This window comes from Pelmatolapia mariae, linkage group LG12, assembly GCF_036321145.2.
Source record: "Pelmatolapia mariae isolate MD_Pm_ZW linkage group LG12, Pm_UMD_F_2, whole genome shotgun sequence".
Classification (NCBI taxonomy): Eukaryota; Metazoa; Chordata; class Actinopteri; order Cichliformes; family Cichlidae; genus Pelmatolapia; species Pelmatolapia mariae.
The window spans coordinates 37,416,766-37,442,835 of record NC_086237.1 but is presented as its reverse complement, the minus strand read 5'-3'; the positions used below and the strand labels follow the sequence as shown (position 1 = coordinate 37,442,835).

Genomic DNA, 26,070 nt, shown 5'->3' with positions numbered 1-26,070 from the left:
GAAATAGATAAGTGGATCCAGGAACATATAAAGAAAGCCACAGAACAACAATTTTGTAAAGTTTTATAAAACGTTTTCTGACAGCAGATTTTAAATGGGAGCAAATGTGTTTTAGTTTGATATTTCCCTATAAATTGTCAATGTAATATTTTCATTTTTTCTAATTTTGAGAAAGATTAAAATTGTTAATTCTCTATGTATTCAGAGAAAGTTATAACTACCATTGAAGTTTTAACTTTCTCTCCATTCATTTGGACAAGAATTTTAAAAATGACATCCTGGAGGTAATAACAAGATGGTTGCCAAGTGACAGGACTTACCTCCAATAAGCCTTGGCAGTTGATAAAGACAACTGAGTTATTTTATGAGTTAATACTTTCTGAGGCAGCTGTCCACAAAGATAACCAGTTTCTTATGTGGGCCCTTGGGAAAATTAATTGCCCACACCTTCAGGAATGTCATACTGTTATTGCTTCAAAATAAGAAGTAATAGGCTTTCATTATAATAGTTGTAGATTTTATAATGTCAGGCATAGGAGGAATCTTGCAAAGATGCCCAAATTATTTGAAATCAGTTTTGCTGAGACTGATAGTGACAGTGTCCAAACAGTTATTAGCTTAGTGCAGCTAAGGGCAGCTGCATCACAGATACCAAACCACACCAGATTATATGGTCGTTCATCAGAAACCTTATTATTTGCATCTTGTAGTAATACAAAACTTATTTTCTAAGGAAAGAATGTACATATTTCTTGCTATTCTAGCACGAATCCTTGATGTATAGTGTGCCAGTGTATAGCAGAACTGTCTTAACAATTTTCCAGTTGCTACTGCATCATAACACATTTGAAGCATACCTTAGAAGCAAGTGCTGAACTTCAGACAGTATAGCTAAATGAGCATTCTATTGTTTTAAACATGTTACATGTAAAGAGGCAAGGTGTTCTAAGAGATCTTTGTAAAATCCTATTTCTTTTTTTTCTCCATTTTTATTATATACACTTAGCAGAAGTTTAATAATAAACCATGTGGACTTTTATTCCTAGGTGAAGTTCAAATTACAAACCTGTAACCTGAAATTCATCAGTATATTACAATATACCGATGTCATTACATCTCTGTGTAAAGTGTGAAAATGTTTTTGGTTTTTTTACCTAGTATTTACGATTATCAGCAGGTTTTTCCATAATAAGTTCAAAAGGATGCCTCATCTGCACTCCTGCATTTGAATCGCACGGTATGGGGTTTGATTAGAAACAACTGCAAGACAGTCATTGTGAAAAAAAATGTAAATGATAGATTTCCTGTAAACAGAATAAAAAATGGCACCATACTAATTCAACTGTGGTTGTGTTTTTTATGTAATGCTAGTGCATAAAGCTTGCCATTTGGTAATCAATTTTCATCTCAAAAAATTGGGAAAGAGAAGAAAAAACCCCAAAGCTTAATTCTCTTAGATCTCTACTCTACTGGACAAGAAACAGAAAGATGGATAGAGATGTATCAAAAATGGAGAAATAAAAAAGTATATGCAAAATTTTAACCTTAGTTTTCTATAACTAAAAGAAACCAACACCTCCTGCAGCTAGAAAACACTAGGATATAAATAATTACATTGTACATATTATTAAGGAAATTTCTATTGACTTTAATAAATTAATATATACATACTAAAATACATGAATAAATGAAAAGGAGTGAAAATCTCAGACATTACCAGTACATAAAGTTAAAAACCACATGAAGAAATTTGTGGTTTACTGTCTTCGCTGGACCAAAGGTTTGGCTGTAGTGATGTGAAACCTAATTTCAGGGCAATACGTGTGTGTCCATTTTGGTGTAGATAATTCTAAATACTGCATTGCTGGCAAAGACAAGGAATCAACTAAACCAATCATCAAAACCAGCACACCAAATCTTAGTCTAGAGTAGTCTAAAACATGCCCTGTCATGATACTATATGTGGCTCTGAATCTGAGCTTTGCAGCTGAAACTCTCATTCATGTCTTCATTAACTCCTGCCTGGACTGCTGCAATGCAAAGCCCTGGACATGTTCTATGTTCAGGACACAGCTGTCAGAATTGTTACCCACAGCAAGTCCTGACAACCTACAAAATGTAAATACAAAGTCTCCTGGTCTTCTGTATCTCCTACAAAGTCCTTCTCCTCTTCTACAAATCCTGACACACCCCTGCTCCCCAGTACTCCCCTACACTGCATCTTAGACTCTAAGATTTTAACTAAGTCACCCATTCTCCATCCCATACATAAGACAGGTCTTTTGGGGCAAAGCCTTCAGTGCTGCCCACTCTCTGAAACATGCTCCCGTGACCTGTTCATTGAGAAATTTGGCCTTTGACTATTTTATTTTTCTTTTTTGTCTATAAAGATAAATTTACAGTGTGCTAAACATGCAAAAAGCTAAGAGATAAGGAAGGGAGCAAATACATTTTAGTTTATATAGTGCGTTTCAAGAAATCCAAACTGCTGTTGTTAGTAGTCGTATCAGTATTAGTATTACATTAATTAGATCTATTTTGAAATTTAGCTGGTAAAGCACAGCTAATCAAAACAATGCAGAAGAAGGAAAAATCTATGAAAATATAACAAAGAACTCCAACCATCCATTATCCTTGTCAGGGTCGTGGGGTGGGGGCTGGAGCCTATCCCAGCTGTCTTAGGGGGAAAGGCAGGGTACACCCTGGACAGGCTAACACTGCGGTCCCCAACCTTTTTTGTGCCACGGACCGGTTTATGTTCAACAATATTTTTACGGACCGGCCTTTAAGGTGTCGCGGATAAATACAACAAAATAAAACGAGTACAGGTACCAAAAATAAATAAATAAAATGTATTCATAACACACAGGAAAAAACACAGGGAAACTGAGGTAACAATAAAAAATGAATATTAACGATAAAATTTAAAAAACCCTGTAAACCATAAATTTCACACCTGAACCTCAACACTCGCGGCCCGGTACCAAACCACTCATGGACTGGTACCGGTGCATGGCCTGGGGGTTGGGGACCGCTGAGCTAACACATAGAGACAGACAACCATTCACACTCACACCCACATTCATACCTATGAGTTTCCAATTGACCTAACCCTACTGACTGCATGTCTTTGGGAGGAAGCCGGAGTATCCGGAGAGAACCCACGCAAACACAGGGAGAACATGCAAACTCCACACAGAAAGGCCCCGGCGTGATGTTGGAACTGAACTCAGAACTTTCTTGCTTTGAGGTAACAGTGCTAATCACTGTGCCACCGTGCTGAATCATATTTAAAAAATAGAGAAAATACACTAGACATTGTTCAGCTTTTTGTTTGTGTATGTGTATTGTTTTTGTTTATGGTAAATCGTGACAGTAACACTATAAATACAAACAATGTCCAATAATTTGATCTAAGCATAACTTATCATTTATACAAGTTTATACATATTTACCTTACCCTTGACATTTATTATAGAAACTGTTGAACTAAGGTTTGTGCTTATAACTCACTAACAGGTGTTATATAACAAAAGGTCACAGACAGAGTAGAATCTCAGTCCAACCCAATAAATAAAGTTGTTTTTTTTTTCTGAAAAAAGCACCATGTCTTGCTGACACCTTTCACTTTAAAAATTCGGTGTATTCATAGTAAAATATATTCAGTGATTAGGTCTTTTTGTAATATTTCTGGGAAAATTATATTTACATTTTTAAAGAAAATCCAAATCAAATTTTATACAGAACCAGTCTAAAAAACTTGCCTTTGTTTTAAGTTACTCAATATAAACATGCAACAGTAGAAGTAACTGTTCATTGTGTGCTTTGAATCTACACTGTGAAAAATGAATACAAACAACATGTAAGACTTGCACCTACCTGTACTGTACAACCATCATGTTCTGCTCCCCACAGTGTCTCGCACAGCGAATATACCTCATCCAGCTGGATTTACTGGGATCATTACCATCGATGAAGTGCTGTAACGTTCCCTCTGAATCGTAGATCTGGAAACACAAATGATCAGAGTTGAAAACAGAGACATTAATTCAGGATAGTATTGATATATCTGAAAACAGACAACCTTCAGAGTTAGAGGTAGCACATGTATCTTTTTCACCCATAAAAGAAAAAATGTCAGATACGAATTACACACAACTAACTTTTTAGTGACTATAATTGTAGCTACTGTAATAACACCTTGACTGTAAATTTTAATTGTATAGATTGATATACGTATTGAAATCTAGTTTTACCAATCAAATAATTTAGCTCATTTTCTAAATTGGCAGTGAAACCAACCTCACTTAACTAGGGCAGAAAAATGTTAAATATAATAATTATTAGTTTTAATTATTTAATTATTTTTATTATATATTATAATCTTATAGCTCAGTGTAAATCCAATTTAAAATAATTCCGAATTTGTATATTTGCCATTACAATCATATCCTGTTGAAAATGAGGTAACAGTAAACAAGGTTATTAAAGTTAACTAAAACTAAAGACTCAAACTAGAAATAACCACTCTTTGTGTCATGGTTTGACCTTTGGGGATGTTTAGGCGTTTTGTAGTTTTGGTTATCTTTGTATTACAGTTCTGTATTCTGTATTATTGTTATTCTGTTTTTGTTGTGGTTTCATTCCAGTTATCTGTGCATTAAGTTTATAGGAGGTTGCTTATCCCCTTTTGTACCCCATTCTGTGCCCTCAGTCTTGTGTGTGTTTTGTTATCATCTGTCTTTGTGTCAAGCTCATATGTCTTATTCTAGGTCTCAGTGTTAGTAATTTCCTGTTTTAATTTGATAGTCTCTCTTGGTTCCGTTTTGCTTCCCTTGCCTCATCAGATCATGATTAGAGTCAGCTGTGTTCCAACCTGTGGCCTGTTCCCTCATTATTCCGTGTGTGTATATTTGAATCTGTCTTTGCTTGTTCTATATCACCCTGTTAGCTGTGTCTTCTATGAAAAGTTATAATTTTGGATTTTTTCTTCTGACTTAATTATCTTTTGCATTTTTGTTAGAGCTTACAATAAAGCTTTTTTTTTTAGGTTAGGCAACATAACTTCAAGATGAAGTAAAAAAGTACTTAGAAAATACAAAAACGGAATTCAGACAGTAACACAGAACTATTCTGTTCCTCTGCCAGCTTCCAAATAAAATGCTCAGTAGCCTACCATGAAAACGTTTACGCATTTCAGATGTTATGGTTTTTATCCATCAAGCAAAACCAACTGATTAATGCAAAATTAATAGACAAGAGTGATGGGTCATGAAAAACCAATCATGCAGCCACAAGAAGAACAAGGAATCCAGCAGTGTTGGGAAGTAACAGAATACATGTACCGCCGTTACGTATTAAAAATACAAAATATGAGTAACTGTATTCCGTTACAGTTACCGTTTAAAAAGGTGGTATTTAGAATACAGTTACTTTGTTAAAATAAAGGGATTACACGGCGGTCTTTTCCTGTTTCATATGTTAGGCTATGCTCTCTCTATTTTTGGTTACGGTGGCCCCTAGAGACAAAACACATACAAACTCCAAAATACTTACAAACTGCAAAGCATGTACAAGCTCAGAAGCACGTGCAAACTCCAAAACACATGCAAACTCCAAAACACAACGGAAATGCTCCAGGACGCTAGGGGCAGTGTTGAGCTCGATTTGCAAAATAAACGGCAAGTTTGTTGCAAACACATGGAGTTGGATACCGGCGGAAAACACCTGCAAGGATAGAACAACCACACTCATATATATTCAAATAATTTAAAAAAATGTTCATTTACCTGTTACTACCACACACCAAATTCAGTCGTTGGTACTTCCTGGCTTGTGTAGCCACTAGGTAACAAAAGCTCAACACTGTCACTAGCGTCCTGGAGCACTTCCGTTGTGTTTTGGAATTTGTACGTGCTTTGTCTCTAGGGGCCACCGTAGTAGAAACGGGAGATGGGAGCATGTAAATATAATAATAACCACTGCAGCCAAAAAGAGTGCCTGACGAGCCCAGTGGTAAGTAAGCTATTAAGACTCGACTGTACACTGTGTTCGTGTTTTCCTACGAAACAATAAGTTCCATTGGAGCAGCCTTTCAACGCCTCTCTCTGTCTCTCGCTAGCAAAGTTGACCCAGGCAACAAAGTAAAGCTAGTTTTCGGTTAGGACACGGAACCTGACGTATTATCCAGAGATCCCTTTACTATGGTTCGGAGCCGCGGACTTGTTTTATATACGCGCGGAATAGTTTTCTTTACAAGATGTTGTCAGCAGTATAGGTGCTTTCGTTCAGCTTACCTGTTTTGTTTTTTTAATAGTGTAGCAACCGTATTAATTAACTTGCCTATTAGTGACCTGGTTACGACTTAGTAGACCAGCACTATCCGGTCTTTGAGTCTGACGTTATCAGCCATGTCTGGGCTCAAACTCGGCTGCAAAAGTCAAATGATCATGGCAGCATTACTAAGAGTTGACAAACTGTCTAAATTTGTTCATCTGTAATAAAATGATCAGTGTGGCTCTTCTGCCAGGTGTAACAATTAAGTTTAACATCCAGGCATCCAGGAAAACGGAATTTATGACATTTAACTGAGTTAGAAGTTAGCAGGGAGTTAGCTCGCTAGCTTCCATCTAAATATAATATACCATGTTCTGACTGAGAGATTTATTAAACAAGTTAAAACGTACAGCTCTGCTATCACTTCCAACATAAATGATGACAGGAAAGTAAACAGCAGCGACAAGCTATGTTAGCATAACATAAACAGTAAAGCTGGAGGACGAACGCTAATGAATGGAGGACTTTTTCCACTCGAGAAAAGTTCATGTGAGGGTTCCCAATGGTTAGGGGCAAACACAATCGCATGGCAGCATGCTGTAAACGGACCAAACGTCAGTCAGGAGAACCACCGAGATAATCCATCCACAATACCAGGTTAGTCATTAATATACTTCTGCATGGGCTGGGCTGTAGTTACATCTTAAGGGTTTAAAAACTGAGCTTTAAAATGATTAGCGGTAATAAAAAGCGTGAGAAGCCGACAGTGATCACTGACTGTTATTAGGGGCTTGTTGAGATTAAATTGAACAAGATACAAAGCATTAAAACATGTTAAAAACACAACAGCCTCATTAAATGCAGACTACTTTGGGCCCGGAGGCAGGATTCATCACGTTATCACTTAAAGACCGGATACCGGTCATGGAGGCTAACGAGGGCTGCCCAAAGAACATGTGGATTAAGACATACCGCTTCAAAAAGTTTTGGTTCTTTACAACAAACGCTCTCAGTCACCGTTGCCATTGGCAAGCAGTAGCCGCATAGACACCAGTTGGTTGCCCTCACTCTCTCGTCCTCGTGCAACGGATTGTTTTCATCTTCATCTAAACTAGGTACTGGTTGACTATTTTCATTCTCTCTCGGTTTGCTCTGGTTCAAACTGGAAAGGTTGAACAGAAACCATTTCCAGTGTGCTGCTAACTGTGAACAGGATGCGGTGCAACAGTATGACGTCACTACCCAGAGAAGTAAGTAACAAAAAGTTAGTAAGTAAGTAAGTAAGTTGAGAAGTAAATAACAATGGTGGCCTACTGGTAAATCAGTTTTATATTAAATGTGCTTAAAAGGAAAACATTTGGCGTATTTTAATACCACATATGTGTTACTGAAAGCACAGTACATATTTTAGCACAAACATGTCTTAATAGCCGGGGTTCCCTTTAAAAAAGAAACATAAATTGTACATAGATGAGAAGAAGATTTCTAATGAAATCTAGAAGATTATAAGTTGTCCTATTAGAACTGTCACTTCCAAAATTTCATCCAACATTAAAATTTATCTCTGTGTTTAAGATAGCATCTCCCATAACACTGGTAGGGAGTTGCAGATTCAAATGTGAACTGAAAATATATATTTATTTGCTAATTTACGATTTCTAGTCTGATGATGTATCAGCCTCTTTTATTAAGAATGAACCCTTGCAACTGAAAACGATAACGAGTTGTGCACTTGCAGCTCAGACAAATAACTTAATTTGATTTGAAATGTTTTAAACAAGATTCTGCAACTACTCATTAGGCTCTTATCCACAGTCAGCTGGAGCTGTGATGATTACAGCCTGCTGGGCGTTAAACGTTACACAGACCTGATTTACACCTGCTTAAAAGCCTTACAGCTCTGTCTGCCAGCTTTAACATCGAGGCCTAAAAATACTTTTTCACAGCAACAGTGGAAGGCTGCACATCAAATAAGAAGAATGGAGCTGAAACGTAAACCAAACAAGGGTCCATTAAGAGGAAGAAGCAGCTTGCTTTTTTTCCTGTTGCTCCTGGCTCAAAGATGAGATCTCTCAGTCTGTTCCCCTAAAGAAAACCACAAGTCCACTTTTAAACGGAAAACATTAAAATGAAATGTTTGAACTGGTGGGAAATTTGCTGATCACATTCCCCAGAGATTTAATGTTTCTTGTATTTATAATGACCCAGTGACCTCTAGTGCCACCCTCAGGCTCAATGATTTCATTCCCTATTCAAGCTTTCAGTTCCTTCAACAACAGATCTTTTAGTAGCATGGAGAGTCTGAAGTTATCATTTTACATTGATTTGAGAATGTGTAACTTAAAGGATCACTAGTATTACTGGACCGAAGTAAATTGTATATGAGAAGATGACATCTAGATATCTGCTGCAAAGGCAACAGGGATGAGACAATTAAAAATGAGTAAATAAATCAACAGAAATCTGAAGAGTACACAGCTAATAGTGATCATAAGCACTTAAAAGGAGTCGATCTCCCTCAGCCTCCGTCTGTGTGTGTGTTCATTATTAATCCATCCCTCCGTCCATCCGTGGTAAAGATGCAGTGTGACTGTATTGAGGCGGCGTTGAGTGTGTTTATAAGGTGATGACCTGAGCCAATAGCCTGCCTCTCTGCTGTCCATACAGCCAACAAACAATCAATGCAGTAAATGACTGTGAGAATCAGAGGAAACAGCCTCATTTATTATTCTCTGTATGTAAGCACTTTACTGTCTGTTGCTGTTGGACTGCCTGCACACTCTCCTGCCTTTATCTGAACCTTTGTCCATTTCACATAAACTACTTTATATGATTAAGTGTACATTTTTTTCTAGGTTGTTTATCTTGTGGCCTGAAACTCTTTCCACGTTTTCTCTGTTTTACATAATTAAGACACAAAAACTTCCAAATTAGCTTTTTTGTGCAATGCACAAAGATGTTGAGTTTGCTATGATAAATACTATTTAATTTATGCAGTAAACCTTCACATAAGAAGCTGGTGAAAAAAAACAATCTATGATTAACGCAGTTCAGTAAACAGACTGTATATAAAGACTGTGAGAGGCATGATGGCTTTGCCCATTTGTTTGGGGGCATTTTAAAGCCTCATTCTCATATTTCCTGGGTGGGAGGGGGTGGGTGGGTTCAGGGGGTGGAGGATATTACTATAATTAAACAGAAAGGGTTAGTTACTAACTTTGGTGAGCTCGGTTAGCACGCTGCATTCATAAACTATATGAGTGCAATGCAGAAACATAGACACCTGCTATTTACTGCCAAGTCGCATCCCAAAAATCCTTTTTAGTACATGCACTATACTGTGAAAATGTTTATTTCTGCTGTAAATCTGGATATTTTTAATATGGGAATCTATAAGAATGAACTCACTTTGGAGTCAGCCTCAAGTGGACATTAGAGGAACTGCAGTTTCTGGCACATTTGTTTTTCTTTTTTTTCCCCCTTTTAATTTTTTTTTTCAATTCCAGGAGGTTGCCACTCAGTAAAGTTTGTTTTGTTTTGTTTTGAATAAATGAGGGCTCATAATTATTGTCTACAGCAACATTTCTCCTGGGGATGACTGATGAGGTAAAATGGTAAATGGCCTGTATTTGTATAGCGCTTTACTTAGTCCCTAAGGACCCCAAAGCGCTTTACACTACATTCAGTCATTCACCCATTCACACACTGGTGATGGCAAGCTACATTGTAGCCACAGCTGCCCTGGGGCGCACTGACAGAGGCGAGGCTGCCGGACACAGGCGCCACCGGGCCCTCTGACCACCACCAGTAGGCAACGGGTGAAATGTCTTGCCCAAGGACACAGCGACTGAGACTGTCCGAGCCGGGGCTCGAACCGGCAACCTTCTGATTACAAGACGAACTGCCAATTCTTGTGCTTTATTTATAATTATGCAGGATCATGGAGATTAGAAACATTAGATATTTCAGTCACTTCCAAATATCACTGTTCTGTTCTATTCAGAAGTTTACTTGTTCATTTTTTTTAACATTTAGATTTTCCAAAATAGTTTTTAAAAATTTAACCTGCTGGCTTCACATTCAGCATGTACAGTAGTGAATGAGTGTCATTAAAGTATTTTTTCATGATAGTTTTGTTTTTTGTGGGGTTTTTAATCTTGCTTTAGATAATGACAAACAACAATGATGTATCCAGCAGATTTGTTTTTCCTAAAGCTTTAAAAATGCACAAAGCAAAATATACAGGAAAGTACTTCAGCAAATATATTAAAACTTGTTTCAGTATTAGGCCTCTGCATGCTATGATCCAGTGGTGTTGTGCACTGTAGGATTAACAGCACTCTAGTTTGACTCTTGGTATAACTGACCCGATTAGCTGAATTCTATTTTTTGTTTTCGTAGACTTTTACATTTTTTTTTTCCTTTTTGTAATTTGTGTCTTTGCCTCATTGAAGCATTTTGAATTTCCTGAAATGGTTTTAGCATTCAGTCGCGTGCTGTGCTTACTTTTTTTTTTTTTTTTTTATAGTAAAACACATTTAAAAGTTATTTACGTACATTTAAATTTGACCATTTTTTGTCACGAATCTGTGCTGATTTAAAGTTTTACCCTTGGTATTATATTATGTCACTTTCTCATTGGCAGGGCCACCTTTTGCTGAGTTTACATATGACATCTGAAGCTCCAGTGAACTTGGGCCTCTCAGACCAGCAGCTGGTTTCTAGCTCGATGCTGTTCTGTCAAAGACGTTTTGGCCGCCTGTGTTTATCAAATCTATCGCTACAAAATTCCAGCCATAAGATAAACGGCCAAAGAGAAAATGTTGTTTAGTTGAACAGACAGAAAATGTTGCAAACATTGCCAGGCTGCCGGATTGGCTTCACGGCTCCAGCTGTCATTTTTCCATCTGAGCACAACAGTCGTAACAAAACGAGATTTTTTTTTTCTTCGTAGCTTCAGTTTGTTAAAGCTAAGTAAATTCTCCTTGTTTGACCCTCAGTTTGTTCGGGACAGATGACCCTCACAGCAGCGCACTGGTTTATTTTCTCACACTGAGACCACACATAATACATACTATAAGTGCTGCTTCTGCAGAAAGCGCAGTGTCTTGGGAGCTTTATTCAAAGAAACTGCAATGACTAACACGCCATTTCATCTTTGTTTAATCTGTTGAATAATTCTATGTAGTTTATAAAACAGTAGAAAAAATCCACACCACATCATATCCACACTTGTCTTATTTTCCCAACACAGCAAAGCTTTCCATTTTACTCCCATTTATAAATCTACAGACACCAGAGTTTGACAGCTTTTCATCACAATTACAACTTTTTAAGATTTTATCTTTCAATTCCGGTAAAAAATCCTGACGATATTGAGAAAGCCATGCACAACACGTTTTCATGTGGTAAAGCACTATGCTCTGACAATACACTTAAAGGTACTTATTTAAATTACCCTCTTTCACCACCAAGAAGTTACATTTTACACATATAGTATGAAGACATTTCCTCCCATTTAAGGTTTTAGATTAATAATGTAACAACATACACCGCAGCTCTAATTCAGCTTCATCTGATGTCTCTTCAACACAACACATTTGATATTTATCAGTAAGTGGTTGTTTTGTTAATACCTTTAGTTAATGTTGCACAGAGTGCTGCAGAGGAACACTTTACTAGGACATGTGCAAGCTGTGGTATAAAATCCACTTTCAGACATTTCTACTATTATTTCACAATATTGTTTAGAGAAAGACTGTTCAGATCTGCTCCTTACTTTGAGTATTGGATGTTTTCTGTCCTTATTAGTGTGGAAAGTGTGGCAAGTTACATAAAGTCAAGCAAAACTGATTATTTAGTTTTAACTTTTCAATAGAGCTGAAGTGGAGGGTGAGAGAGCCTAATCTATCTGCATCCGCCTCTTTGGCTTTACAAGAACCAGAAAACTGGAGGTAAGAGGGGAGAATAACACACACACACACACACACAAACCCACACACACACACACTCACTCTCACACACACACACACACACAGACACACACACACGTGCAGACACAGAAACCAGTGACAGCTTGTGTGTCTTTTTAAGAGAGTGGATTACAGCTCTCTCTTTCAGTCATTGATCTCTGCTGTCAGGTCTTCACTTACTGCTCTGTCACTGTCCACACACACATAAATACACACACACAAATACACACACACACACACACACTCACATCAGACTATACTAAATAGACGCTCTTATTTGTTACCCTGGAGCATGGATGTATGTAGCTTTCATAGATTAAATATTTAATAATTAATTTTTGCTTTCGAGCTCAGGAATTTGAATTTGGACGTATTTGTGATTGATGGCTGTTAATGAGGGACCTGCACAGCCTCAATCAACACACTGGAATGCGCGCATACACACACACACACTCTCTCTCTCTCTCTCTCTCACACACACACACACAGAAGGAGAGACTACAATTTACCAACAGTGTTTTGACCTTCCGACCTAATTACAGAGAGTAAATCTTCTCCTTGTCTGGGCCAAGAGCAGAGATACTCTCTGATGTGTGTGAGTGTGTTTGCGTGTGTGTGTTTGCAGACAGGAATGCATTTCAGCTATCAGTTAAAAACACTTAACTGTCGCTCTGAACCAACACTGGCACGTAAATGGCCACTTCGCCGTCAGACGACGATATGAGTGAGACAAGTGTGTGCGTGCGTTAAATGCATTTATCACTTTGTGTGTGTCAGTAAGTCACTAATGCAGCTGTGAGTTATCATTTCTGAAGGTGTTACGACACTTCCTCTATCACACACACACACACACACACACACACACACACACACACAGAAGCATATGGGAGTGTGTTTGAAGCTTTTATTTTAACAGAACAGTTTTGTTTGTTATGAAATGAAGCTAATATTAGGTGATATTTGGTGTGACAGTTCAGTTTTTCCATCTTCAGTATGTCAAGACACACACACACACCAAGTGTCAACAGGCTTCAGAGTCTGAATTCTCTCTGCAAAACAACAAAAACTATTTTATAATGGACACTGTATATGTGATAAGTATACGAATCAAAAACAAAAACATATATTTGTAACTAATTAAAACCCCTGGAACTGGATAATAAATACCATAACTTTTGTGTTCTTAAAGGTCTTGGGGAAAAAAGGGTGGAAGACTGACTTCAGGAGTGAGTTATGATTGCTGGGGGGAAGACTTTTGCATCTTAACAATGTTAGATTTCTTTGAAAATGCAAATGTTCTATTTAGGCCCCAAAACACTGCAACGAAAGTGGAAAAACCCCCCAAAACAAACACAAACACATTTGAAACATAAATTTCTCTGTTGCCCAAAGCAAGCAACGTGTGGTTACATTCAAAATGAACACTACCATTTTATGGTGTTAAATGATGTGTAAAAAAAAGTTAGGGTTAAGGTCGGAGTTAGAGTGCTGCTCACAGCATGAAAAGAAATAAAATTCAAAGATGAGGGTCCTAAACAATTTCCTTAACACCATGTTACAACATAACAGTTTCCCACTTTGGGGGCATTTTATTTATATTTAAGATCTTTTAATATACGCCATGTATTTAATCCCAGTTGAATAATTGAGTTTGAATCATTTTGAATTGATTTTTTTTTTTTGTCAAAAGTAAAAAGCAATGACAAGTTTTTGCTGTATATCCTGAAAGTAGCATTAAAGGGTGAAAAATGTAAAAGTAAAAAAAAAAGAAAAAGAAAAAAAAGTGCAGTTTCTCTACTGCGAGTTGATCTTGTCCTGCACTTGGGGCCAACTCCAAAAGTGAGTTAATCGCCATAGACTTTCATGTTAAAATGTGCAAATTTAATACAGAAATAAAAGTGCTTACAGTTATTATTATGGTCTTTACAACTAATTTCCCCCCTTCATAACAACTGATGGCTGGAGTCCATCTCACCTATTAAAGGGCAATTTCTTTTAATAACCCAACCATTTCAAACTTATGAAGGCTTAAGGTCACAGGTGTGATTCCTGTGATTGACCTATGCGTTGCATCCACAGCTTTAATGACATCCCATTCTAAACAGATCCCTCCCTTGGCAGCTCTAACAGCTTCCATTATTCTGAGAAGGCTTTCCACAAGATTTCAAGCAGCGTTTGTGGAAACTTTTGCCTGTTCATCCAGAAGAACATTTTTAGGGTCAGAGTTCAGGGCTCTATGCAGGTCAGTCCAGTTTTTCCACACTAAACATATCCAACACGCCTTTATGGAACTTGTTTTGTGAACTGGGGCACAGTCATCCTGGAAGAGAAAAGGGCCTTTCCCAAACTGTTCCCACAAAAATGGAAGCATAGAATTTTCCAAATTGTTTCTGGTAAGCTGAAACATTAAGAATTCCCTTCACTGGCGCTAAGAACGCCAGGCCAAAACCCAGATCAAGATCAATGATCAGGGTAGCCCAACTTTTGTCTTTATGGTGCATCAGCTAGGCCTCATCTCCACTGTGTGCTGTTGGTTCATTTTGGAGCATTTTAAATACAATTATCTGACAAATAATATGGCATAATGTATCATATTGCCCACCCAGGAAGTTTGTGGGGGGTTTCTGTGAATAAATTCCTAGTATTTTTGTTAATTAGCATCAATTAACAGGAAGTTATCTGTAAGTAACCAGCCAAGCATGCTAGCAGTAGCTGACTGAACAACTTAATATGCCACCATCTAATCCTTATATGCTATGCTAACTTCTAGCTCCAAAAAAACCCAATATGGTGGTGGTAAAAACAGAGGCTTCAAAAGAAAAAGATGACCAGACACACAATGGCTGATTCCACTTTTTATTTGTAGATCATAATATACACACACACACACACACACACACACACACACACACACACACAAAACACTATGTAGGTATTTTTTTTTCTGCAAACCTGCAAAGTTGAAGTAACTGCAAGTCACAAAATGTAATCGTGGTATTTATAGCTGAAAACAATAAATTACAGATTTCCCTGTGAGGGGTTTTCCAGACTGTAAATCACACAACAAATCTGCCCTCAGACCCTTCATGCAGAATTAATGACTGTGCAATAAGTTTTAATACTTTTGTTTTGATGCACAATCTATCACACAGGTAAGGAAATCCCAGACAGGTGTATATGTATATATATATATATATATATATATATGAGTGACAAAGCAGTTCTCTCAGTGAAAATACTACAGCCAGATGAACAGACTTCCTGGGATGTTATATGGATAATGAACCAGCTTAACCTGTAAGTTTCCAAAAGATTTCAAATCAAAACTACACAGTGTGTAATTTAACGTCATTTGTAATAATTGAACTAAAACATGAGAAAGCTTACACGCTAATAAGTATGTAGTCTTGATATGGTAACATTAAACCACAAGCGCTCTTCTTTTGTTCAGAACTCAGTCTGACCAACCACATGCTTTTCTCATCAGCTGACCACATCTGTCAGCTGTTACAAAAGACAAACATCAGCATCAGAAAAAGTCAGCCTCTCCACCCTCTTCTTCTTCTTCTTGTACTAAATGCACCGTTTTCTTCTTCTCGTTCTTCTTTTTCAGTCCAAATTCTGTAAAACTGTTCCTGAGAGCGGATCAATGCTTGCACACTTCACTTTTACAGCTAATCAATGATTATCCGCTAATTCCACTGTTATCTGCTCTCTTCATCTGCCTCCTCCTCCTCCCTGTTATCTTACCATGTCTCCTCCTCCTCTGTCCTCGCTCACACTGCTCTCCTCCTTCACCTCTTCCTCCTTTTTCTAATCTTACTATAAAAGATCTCTGCATTCACAACTTGCACAATTGACTTGATTACAGGACTGTGGGGCCACGTCTGCAGTGATTTTGTATCTCTTTTGTCATTTTTGTGTCTGTTTGTGGTCATTTTTGTGTCTTTGTGGTCATTTAACCTCTCTATTTGATTATTTTTCTGTCACTTTGTGGCAATTTTTTTCTTTGTGTTCACTTATGTTTTTTTATGGTGATTTTTGATCTTTATATAGCCATTTTGTGTGTTCGTGGTCATTTTTGAATCTCTGCCATCATTTTGTTTCTCTTCATGTTCACTTTGTGCCCCTTTGTGGCCATGTCTGTGTCTTAGTAGTCATTTAAGACCTCTGGTAAATTTTTGCTTCTCTTTGCACTCATTTTGTGTTTCTTTGTGGTCAGCTGTGTTCGTGCAGGCCTTTAGTAGCCCTACATTATCATTATCTTTGTCTTTGTGGTCATTCTGTCTCTATTTATATTCCTTTCGTGTCTTTTTTAGTCATTTATTCATTGTTGCTTTGCAATTGTTTTGGATCTCTTTGCCTTCATCTCTTTTTCCTCAGCCTTAGACAATACATCCCATAAGGGTAGTATTCATATCTGTAGACATTTGATTCTCCTCATTATTGTCACTCTGTTAAATCTTTCATAGCCACATAATTTGTTCAGCCTGCCAAAAATAAATGGAAGGTTAAATAAAGCCACAGTCCTGCTTATTCACCCAATCTGACACACTGCTATTCAATCGTTCAGTTTCTTTAAAAACACAACATGTCGCTGAGGGGTCCATTTTTCAGCACTAAGCCTTATAAACTGTGCTGCCATTGCTGCCATCACCACCGCTGCCATCATGCCCAAGAGCAACAGTCTGGGCCTCTGCACACAGCCAGAGCAGCCTCACCATCTGAAACTGTGTTTTCAGCAAGCGTCGAGCAGAGTCATAAATCTGAGGGCTAATAATCGTTCAGAGAAACGGATAATATTTGGATAACCGACCCTGATTCACCTCAACGTCAACAGCAGAAAGTTCTTGTCTGGAAGCAGAGGTGCTGCTTTCTCACACAACAGTAAGAAGCAGAGGGGGGCAGCAGCCCACCACCCAAAAGGACAGAGACCACCACCCATCAGAACACCTTTATCTGTGCTGCAGTCCATGGCACAACTCAGCTCCTTCAACCAGTCCTGTTGACCCAAATTAGCCAAACCATAGCTCATCTCCAGCAGCTCTTCATCATGCTTAGGTCTGACTTCATTTTACTTTTTCAGCAATTTTTTTTTTATTTAAGTTGACTAATGATTCTTTAAATGTAGTCTTAAAGTCTAATGTGACTCGCAGTCTTAAGTGTTTTGAGTGGTCAGTGAGACTGGAAAAGTGCTTGATATAGATGCTTAAAGGTTTCTGCAGAAATGTGACAACCAAGAAGACTGCAATAACTTCAATAAGGAATCTGCTTTTGTACTTTTAAACTTTAAACTTTTGGCTCTAAAAAAAAAGCTCTTGCCTCTTTTACGCCAACTTGTTGCCATTTCTGCCTCTTTGCCTTTTAAGAGCCGCCCTCCATATTGGCAGGTTTAAGAGCGAATTATTAATGGGCAAAATCTGTGGGCTGCATCTGCCAATCATTGGTAAATTTATTGCAGTAGCCCCTCACTTAGACATGGCTTCAGAGCGTCCAAATTTAGGACCATTTATTTTGTTTGCAATGTGTGAAACAGGGTTTAGATTGAGCATTGTCTGCATCAGTGGAAAAGACGTAAACAAGAGTAGCAGTTCCACATTCCATACTAATGTGGGGCATAATCGCTGCATTCACTGAATCCATTCCTTCAAGGTCAAGAGTTCAGGTTTTTCTTTTAATTTGTCAAAAGTCTGTGTTTGTATGTCTTAGACTGAAACATTCTAATCAGACAGAAACAATAATTTTAGAATGAGTCAGTTTTTCCATGCACACCATGACACATTTTTTTTTTAGCTATTATTATGACAAAACAGGAATGCCGGGAGAGAGCAGGGGAAGACATGCAGTAAATGGCCCAGGGCGGATATGAACCCGGGCCTTATGGCATCTGGGTCACCAGCTCAACTAAGTGGGATAGAACAGCACCCACAACAGATGAGTTCAGGCTTAAAGCCCTGTTTATTAAAACTAAAAAAAAAAGACACTATTTATATCATCCACGCCTCATTACTCCAGGCCTTCATTTATATTCAAGCCACCTATCAAATCTCAATGATCTAGCCAAGTTTGAAGCACAGAGTTAAATTTGTGAAACCTTTGTATAATCACAATCTTGTCACTGCTTCGTTGGATAAAAGTAATTTATAAAATCAGCTCATAAGTGCTAGCACAAACACAAAATTTTAAAAGTTGCTAAATTTCAAACACACCAATGTATTTGGCCAGACTAACAAGCATGCTAACATTTTTGGCCTTGTGGCCTTCAGAGCATGAACTGCTTGTTCCTGTCACTGTGCCACTCTGATTTCGTCTCACCTCTGAAAGTCTGATAGCTCGACCATAGGAAAGGCAAAAGTCGGGAAAGCTAAAATTGTTTTTTTGGATAATAATATTTAGAAACTGGTGTGAAGATTTCCCTTATCACATTTCTGAGATTTGCATACCGTTTTCTGTTTTTATAAATGCTTTTTCACACTTTGTGTCATTTCCACTGTCTTTTCTATCATTTCTTCTCCCGTCTTCTTCCTATAAAGCCCTACTGTTTTCAAAAGAGCTAGATCAATAAAGTTCAATCCTCCCTTCAGCAGCTGTCTTCAAGACCCAACCCAGAAGACTGCCTATTGCACATTATGAGGCTGCTTCAGCATCCAGCTGACCCATCTGTGGCCATGACCCACACCCTCTGCTCTGATGCTACTTCTTAAAACTGACCACTGACAGAAAATCCCAGCGTTACTGAGCTATTTAGAGGATTTAAAAACTTTCCAGTAAATTAAAACTGTTTTACTTGTTTTTAGCTCCAAACTGAACAACAATCTCTCACTTCCTTCGGGGCATTTCTAAAAAATGTTTTTCATGGGCTGACAGCTCATTTGACACATATCATAAAACTGAATATGAACAAAAAATGTTGTGAAAACTGTAATGCAGCCCGTTTGATGATTTTGAGCAACCACCAATTACTAATATAATCATAAGGATAGTTGTGCAGAAGGCAGACATGCGTGCACACACACACGCACACACACACACACACACACGCACACACACACACACACACACACACACTGGAGAAAAGAATGCAGAATCGTATATCTTGGGATTATTTTCGCCTTAAATCTTTCTGGTGAGATTAGATAAGAACACATGGCTAGCTTACCTAGCATGGACTCCAGGATAACTTGTTAGCTCAAAAATTTATCTGACACAGAGCAGACACATTGCACACTGGTGCTTTGTTCGATGGTTTTTAAACACTGACCAGTGCTTTCTTTGACAGACAGGTGGGTGATAGCAGAGGCAGCTATAGCTGCTAGCTGTCTGCTGGGGTTCCCCTCCACTAATTGGAGTCACTGAACTGGACCTCTTGGTCAAGTTTGTGCTGCTGGTGTCTTTGAGTATTTTTAACACAATTATCTGACAAATAATATGACTTTCTGTGTGTTTAATTATACGAACAAACCACTGCAGAGTTCACGAACCCATGAATAGAGTCACAGTGGTCTGTTCATTTATACAGTTGATGTGCACAACACAACAAAATAAAATTAGATAACTTATACACATAAAAATAATAATAATTTAGAAAAACCCCACATTATCTCATCAATCAATTCTAACCATTAGGAAGGTGAGAATAAAGAAAGCCAGTGTTTGTAGAGTAATATATAAAAAGGATCTTAAGGATAGTAGGAGTGTTGGTAACACTGAAAAAAGAGAGAGTCTGCATTAAATTTCAGATTTGTTTTCACAAAGTACTAAATTATAGTTATAATTTAAACCATATAATCATACAATACTGCCTGAGGTGAGCTGAAAGAAACGATAAATGACTGTGGGTACTACAATGAACTTCAAACATTGGCTCAAACATGTGGTATGAAGAGAGTGGACATGTTTGTACTATAGCTCAGCACAGCAGGTGAAGCCTCCACAGAAACCAGCACAGGAGAGGAAACAACCAGCGGCTCTGACACTGGAAAAACACTCTGATCAAACATGCTGCTGGATTATGAAGAGACTATATACATGTACGCACACACACACACACACACACGCACACAATGTTTTTCTAACATGTAGGTCTGGGTGGAAAACCCCAGTCTTTGTTCTTGAACCCCTGCTGTTACCATGCCTACAGGGTAATGTCACGCAGAGCAAGAAATGAACTGAGTTAACCCGACTCACCGAGTGGGTTTAACCAAACAGCACCAGGCTGAGTGGTGGTTTATAACAGCCACAGTTTGACCTGCAAGCAAATGATTCCCCGAGGTGTTGAAAGAGTTTTTAACTCAGAAATGACAAAAGAAGAGCATGAAGATGGGCAGGAGAAGAATTCGAGAAAGGTCTCTGGACAAAGTTTGGTTTGGGTTTATATAGCAATGGATGGGAAATGGTATCAGACGATGATCCAAATGCACATTCCAAATAAATTCCATCATTTGATACATCCAAGAAAAAAGTGATACCATACCAAATGACATAGAGGCTGTATTGTACAGATGTACAGAAATAAATACAAACATGTCTTAAATTTTCTAGCTTGTCTGTTAGCATGCCTTCAGCACAAAAAAACGGTCTACAGACTCAGACCAATATAAATGGTAAATGGCCTGTATTTGTATAGCGCTTTACTTAGTCCCTAAGGACCCCAAAGTGCTTTACACTACATTCAGTCATTCACACACACATTCACACACTGGTGATGGCAAGCTACATTGTAGCCACAGCTGCCCTGGGGCGCACTGACAGAGGCGCTAGAGTTTAAACTTCAAACCCAGTTGGAGGACTGTGGATTCTGCTGAATTTTGACTGGATCGTGAAGAAGGCAGAAGAAACAAAGCAGGTGTCCTCAGTCATGCTAGCGACTCCAAGAGGTTTCATTGGGAGCCTGGATGCATAGATTAGTACTAACATCACATCAAAGTAGTACTATTCTACCACCACACTTTTATATTCCTGCATATACTGGGGTAGCTTTGCACGATTCACAGCTCAAAATAGTCCCTGTTGATCTTATACAAGCCCTGATGCAGCTTTTCAGTTCAAAATGAGCTGTTTTAGCTCCTCCCTCCTCTTCTCCTTTAAGGCTATCTTCCCTTTAACTCAGCTTTCTTATAGCTTTCTTATTGGCTGGTCTTTACAAACAGAAGGTTTGTTCTAGTAGTCTGCTCACAACTTGAGCTCAAGACCAGTTTGGTTCACATTTCACACCCTTTTGGGCATCTTGGGTACCCTGTTGGGCATCTTGGGTACCCTCTAGAACTGTGTGCTCAAGATGACCCTATTAGGTATATCCCAGCCATCCACGGGATATAGCTAATACAGCCTTAAGTGTCTTCTCTCTATATGGTATTACAGAGAGACAGAAATAGAAAAAAAAAACAACTTGGGAAAACTGGGTAGTAAGAGCAGCAACCTGATCTTCTGGCTCACAGAGATAAGTTGTGCAAGGGACTTTATCCACCAACTCCTACAATTCAAAAAGAAATCAGGACCCTTATAAATATGTGCCTCTTGCTTGCTAAACGTCAAATTGCATTGTATTGGAGAAAAATTAATAGAGCAAAACTGGGGCATTGGTTACGGGACATGTCCTCATCTCTGGCTATGGAAAAGATAACCTATATTTTGAAAGGGAAGAAGGAGCTGTTTGAAATTGTCTGGAAACCTTTTATATTAAACTTGCAAGGAGCGGACGTTTCACAAGTGTTGGTGGAAAAGGGGAACCTGGAGTCGCATAATTTGGAGAGACATAACGTGATATAACCGTGAGGGATATGGTGGAATGACACTTTGTATAGTTCATCCGGTTTTTTGTTTTTTGTTTTTTTAGGGGTTTTTTTCCTGATGAATATTCTTTCATATTTCTGTACACGATTTATTTGACCTGTATTTTATGTGTTCTAAAAACTCTGTGTTCTAAACATATTGTTGCAACAGAGATAAGCTGTGCATACACTGGCCTCATTGTTTGAAACTTTGTCCATAGTTATTGTGAGCATCCAACACTGTAGCAGTTTAAGTAACAAAAAATAAGGAAAAGTCTCCAAAAAAAGTGTATGACAGAAGCTCTCATCAATCAGAGAAACACCAGTTTTGTACATTTCCTTTTTAAAGTTTTGTCTATTTATATAACAATAATTTGTTGTTCATTTATTAAATCAAATTTTTTCACTGAATTCTAAGTTGGAGGAATGCTCAACACACATAATAACTTGTTTTAATAATTGGGTGATTGTTTGAGGAATTAATGTCACATCATGGCTAGAAAACAAAAAAAAGGCTTTTGTAGAGTGTCGAGTGCCCAAAAATCCAACGATATTGAGTTTATGGTCACATGTGGAAAATTATTTCAGGGCTTTAAGACTTTGTTCCTGCCATCTATCTGACGTCATATTATCAGTGTGACCGTTTCTGCTTTATTAATAAATTCCACCGATAAAAACGTATTTGCTTCACTGAAATCCAAGCAACACGAAAACCACCATATGGAATTTGCCATAAACCATTTCTGATTATGTAATCAAAGCGATGATGTCAAAGGCGATCAGGCCCTTTAATAAAACCCAGAATACATAAACATGAAATAATGACATCAGTCAAGAAAACATTACAAAGCCTTTACTGGATGCTGTGACCACAAACCACTAAAAACACAAAGTCAATGGGAATTCTGCACTGATGGACGGACAGGAAAACACAAACGGACAGACTGACAGCCAGGAACAGACAAAGAAAACAGCCTCATGATGCAAAAAGCCAAGATGCCAACAGGCATTTGGAATTTTCTGAATCCTCGTGTGTCCCATCAACATCCCACACTAACAAAATATTTTGCCTCAAACTGAGCAGCTCCAGTTTTTCTTTCTCTGCGGCTCTGAAGTTATGATGTTTGGGCCGTATTCACCGACTCGGCGCTGACAGCTCATCTAGTCTCTGATCTGTCCAAAAAGAAAACTCCTGTAAAACCCCAGAGGACGAGGTCAGAGGACAGCGCTCGTGTTTTTACTGCACATTCTTTTCAATCAGAGCGTACTCGAGGTTCAGATAGAGAGGTCGCCGGTTCGAGTCGAGAATGAGAACCTGTCACGCTTTCTCTCAAAAAGAAACTGAAACTCAAAGTGGGAATATTTGGATGTGTGTATGAGATTTTCCACTGCTACACCCTGGATTGTAACAGGATTCAATTTACTAACTTCTTACTAAATCACCTGCAAACAATCTAACGTTGAGTTCTGCTGTAGCCACAAATAGACAAATTTGTAGGAAGATTTTTGTCATGGTCCTGGGCCACATTGGCCCAGTATTCTTAGTTTTTGTGCATTTTGTATTTTGCTCTTTATTTAGGCATTGGTTCCTGGGTCGTTCAGTTAAGATGTTCCTTATTTGGTTACCCTCTGTGTGCCCCTCTGTATCTGTGAACCCCCGTGTCCCCTCCTTGTGTTTTATTCCATGTTTCCCCAGCCCGCTATGCCTGTGTTCTCCCCGTCCTCTCTCTCCTCCTGTCTGCACCTCTGCGTACTTCCTGTTTTACTTTGATAGTCTCCCGTCAGTGTTGTTTACCCCTGCCATGTCTCGTTATGATTATCTGTGTCAGCTGTGTTCCCCGTGTGCTCCCACTTCCCTCGTTAACCCTCTGTGTATTTATGTGCATGTCTTTCTCTGTTCAGTGTCGCGTCGTCAATGTCTCCTCCCCGAACCTGTGTGTCTCTCTGTGTTCCCTCAGTCCTCAGTTTAGTTTACCCAGTTTAGTTCTGTCACTATAAGACCTGCAATAAAGCAGCGTTTTTGAGTTCATCTTCTGTTTCTGTGAGTTTTGCGTTTGGGTCCTCATCTGCCTCCACACAGCCGGTTCATGACAGTACGACGCGACCAGTAATGGATCCAGCAACTCACAACCCCTCCGCTGAGCTCCGCGAGGATTTAATCTACACAGTGGACAGTGTTGGGAAGGTTACTTTTAAAATGTATTCCATTACAGAATACCGAATACATGCCCCAAAATGTATTCTGTAACGTATTCCGTTACGTTACTCAATGAGGGTAACGTATTCTGAATACTTTGGATTACTTAATATATTATCATGCTGTTTACAACTACGTGAATGTGCTATTGCTGTGATTTATTACTGTTACTGAAGGTCCGCGGCTCCGAACCGTAGTAAAGGGACCTCTGGCTAATACGGTGGGTTCCGTGTCGGGCTCGTAGCTGAAAACTAGCTTTACTTTGTTGTCTGGGTCAACTTTGCTTGCCAGAGACAGAGAGAGGCGTTGAAAGGCTGCTCCAACAGAACTTATTTTTTCCGGAGGAAAACACGAACACAGTACAGTTGAGTCTTAATGGCTTACTTACAAATGGGCTCGTCAGGCACTCTTCTTGGCTGCAGTGGTTATTATTATATTTACATGCTTCCAGCTCCCGTTTTTGCTCCGTGACAGCTCGGACTTTTCTTTTCTCTCCCTCCCTCGCTCACAGACACATAACGTGTATGGCAGTCCATTCTCGCTGCAGCACGGACTACACTGCCCATGAGGCTACATTCTTTAGGGCCATGCCTGTAGCATTCTGCCTTTTAGCTTAGCACAACAACAACAACAAAAAAGCGCTCTCTCACCCAGGAAACACGCAGAGAGAGAGAGCGGCACCCTGTAACCATGGCAACCGTAACGCTGCCGCCTGGAACAACAGAGCGTAGCTGTCAAACAAACCCAAACAATCCTGACCCGCGACAATATGACACAGGAAAGTACCGCCGTGTAATCCATTTATTTCAACAAAGTAACTGTATTCTGAATACCACCTTTTTAAACGGTAACTGTAACGGAATACAGTTACTCATATTTTGTATTCTAAATACGTAATGGCGGTACATGTATTCCATTACTCCCCAACACTGACAGTGGAGTACCACTGTCAGGAGTGGGCAGCGCTGCCAGGAGAAGAATACCGGGAGACCGTAGCCATCCGTTTACAGAGGATGGTGTCCGGACTCCCATGGCTATTCGGCGCGCTACACCCCCTCATTCAGGACTTCCTCGTCTCCACCGTACGTATCCGCCCGGAGCTGCCGCTCCAGTATGAAGAGCCGGAGGACATTCAGCCCGGTCCGCTGGAGGATTCGCGGCCTGGCTCGTCTCCTCCCCCTTCTCGGCGAAAACGGCGTTCACGCCGCCGTCGCTCCCGTACAGCCAAGCAGGCTGCACTCGTGGGAGAGAGTGACTGTGCTTCACACACTCAGCCCAAGCTTTCTGATCCCGGACTCCATGACTTATCCCCCACTGTGAGTAGCACTGTTTGGCCCTCCGTGCACATTGTGCAGCCTAACTCAGACAATTCTGCCATTTTGTGTTTGGACTCTAAAGACAGTATTCAGCGAGGCACCTCCGTGTCAGATAATTCACCAGTTGCTCTCACTAGTAATCTTTGTGTTTCTGAGCTCTCAGATTTTTGTGATGCTCGCAGTGTTTCCTCTGAGTTAGCTAGTAGGAATGTCTCACCTGTAGAGTTAGCTGAACCTAAGACTGTTATTCCACACCAGACTCAGCTACATACTGCTACCAGCATTGTAGCCCCGCAGAACTGTTTTACTCAGCCTGTACATTCAGAGGTCTCCCGGTCTGAGCTCAGCCACACACCAACACCACCATCAGCTCAAGATGCAACAGTGCATGCTGTGGAGCACAAACCATCCGAGACTGAGTGTTCCCTAGGTGATGCTCCTTCAAGTGACTTTTTCATGTTCCAGCCCGTTTTGTCTTTAGACACTTCTGATATTTCTCAGCCAACTTCTCAACCAGCCACTGCTCTCTCAGCTCCTCA

The 26,070-nt window shown here is 39.2% G+C and overlaps 1 protein-coding gene across 2 annotated transcripts in view; it reads right to left on the bottom strand.

Annotated features, from left to right (window-relative positions):
* prdm6 (PR domain containing 6) overlaps positions 1 to 26,070 on the bottom strand; it is a 143,749-nt gene that overhangs the window by 97,667 nt on the left and 20,012 nt on the right. For both annotated transcript variants that reach the window (XM_063490438.1, XM_063490440.1), the window contains one exon: positions 3,880 to 4,007. In XM_063490438.1, the coding sequence (XP_063346508.1) occupies positions 3,880 to 4,007 (128 nt within the window). The remainder of the gene's footprint in view (positions 1 to 3,879; positions 4,008 to 26,070) is intronic.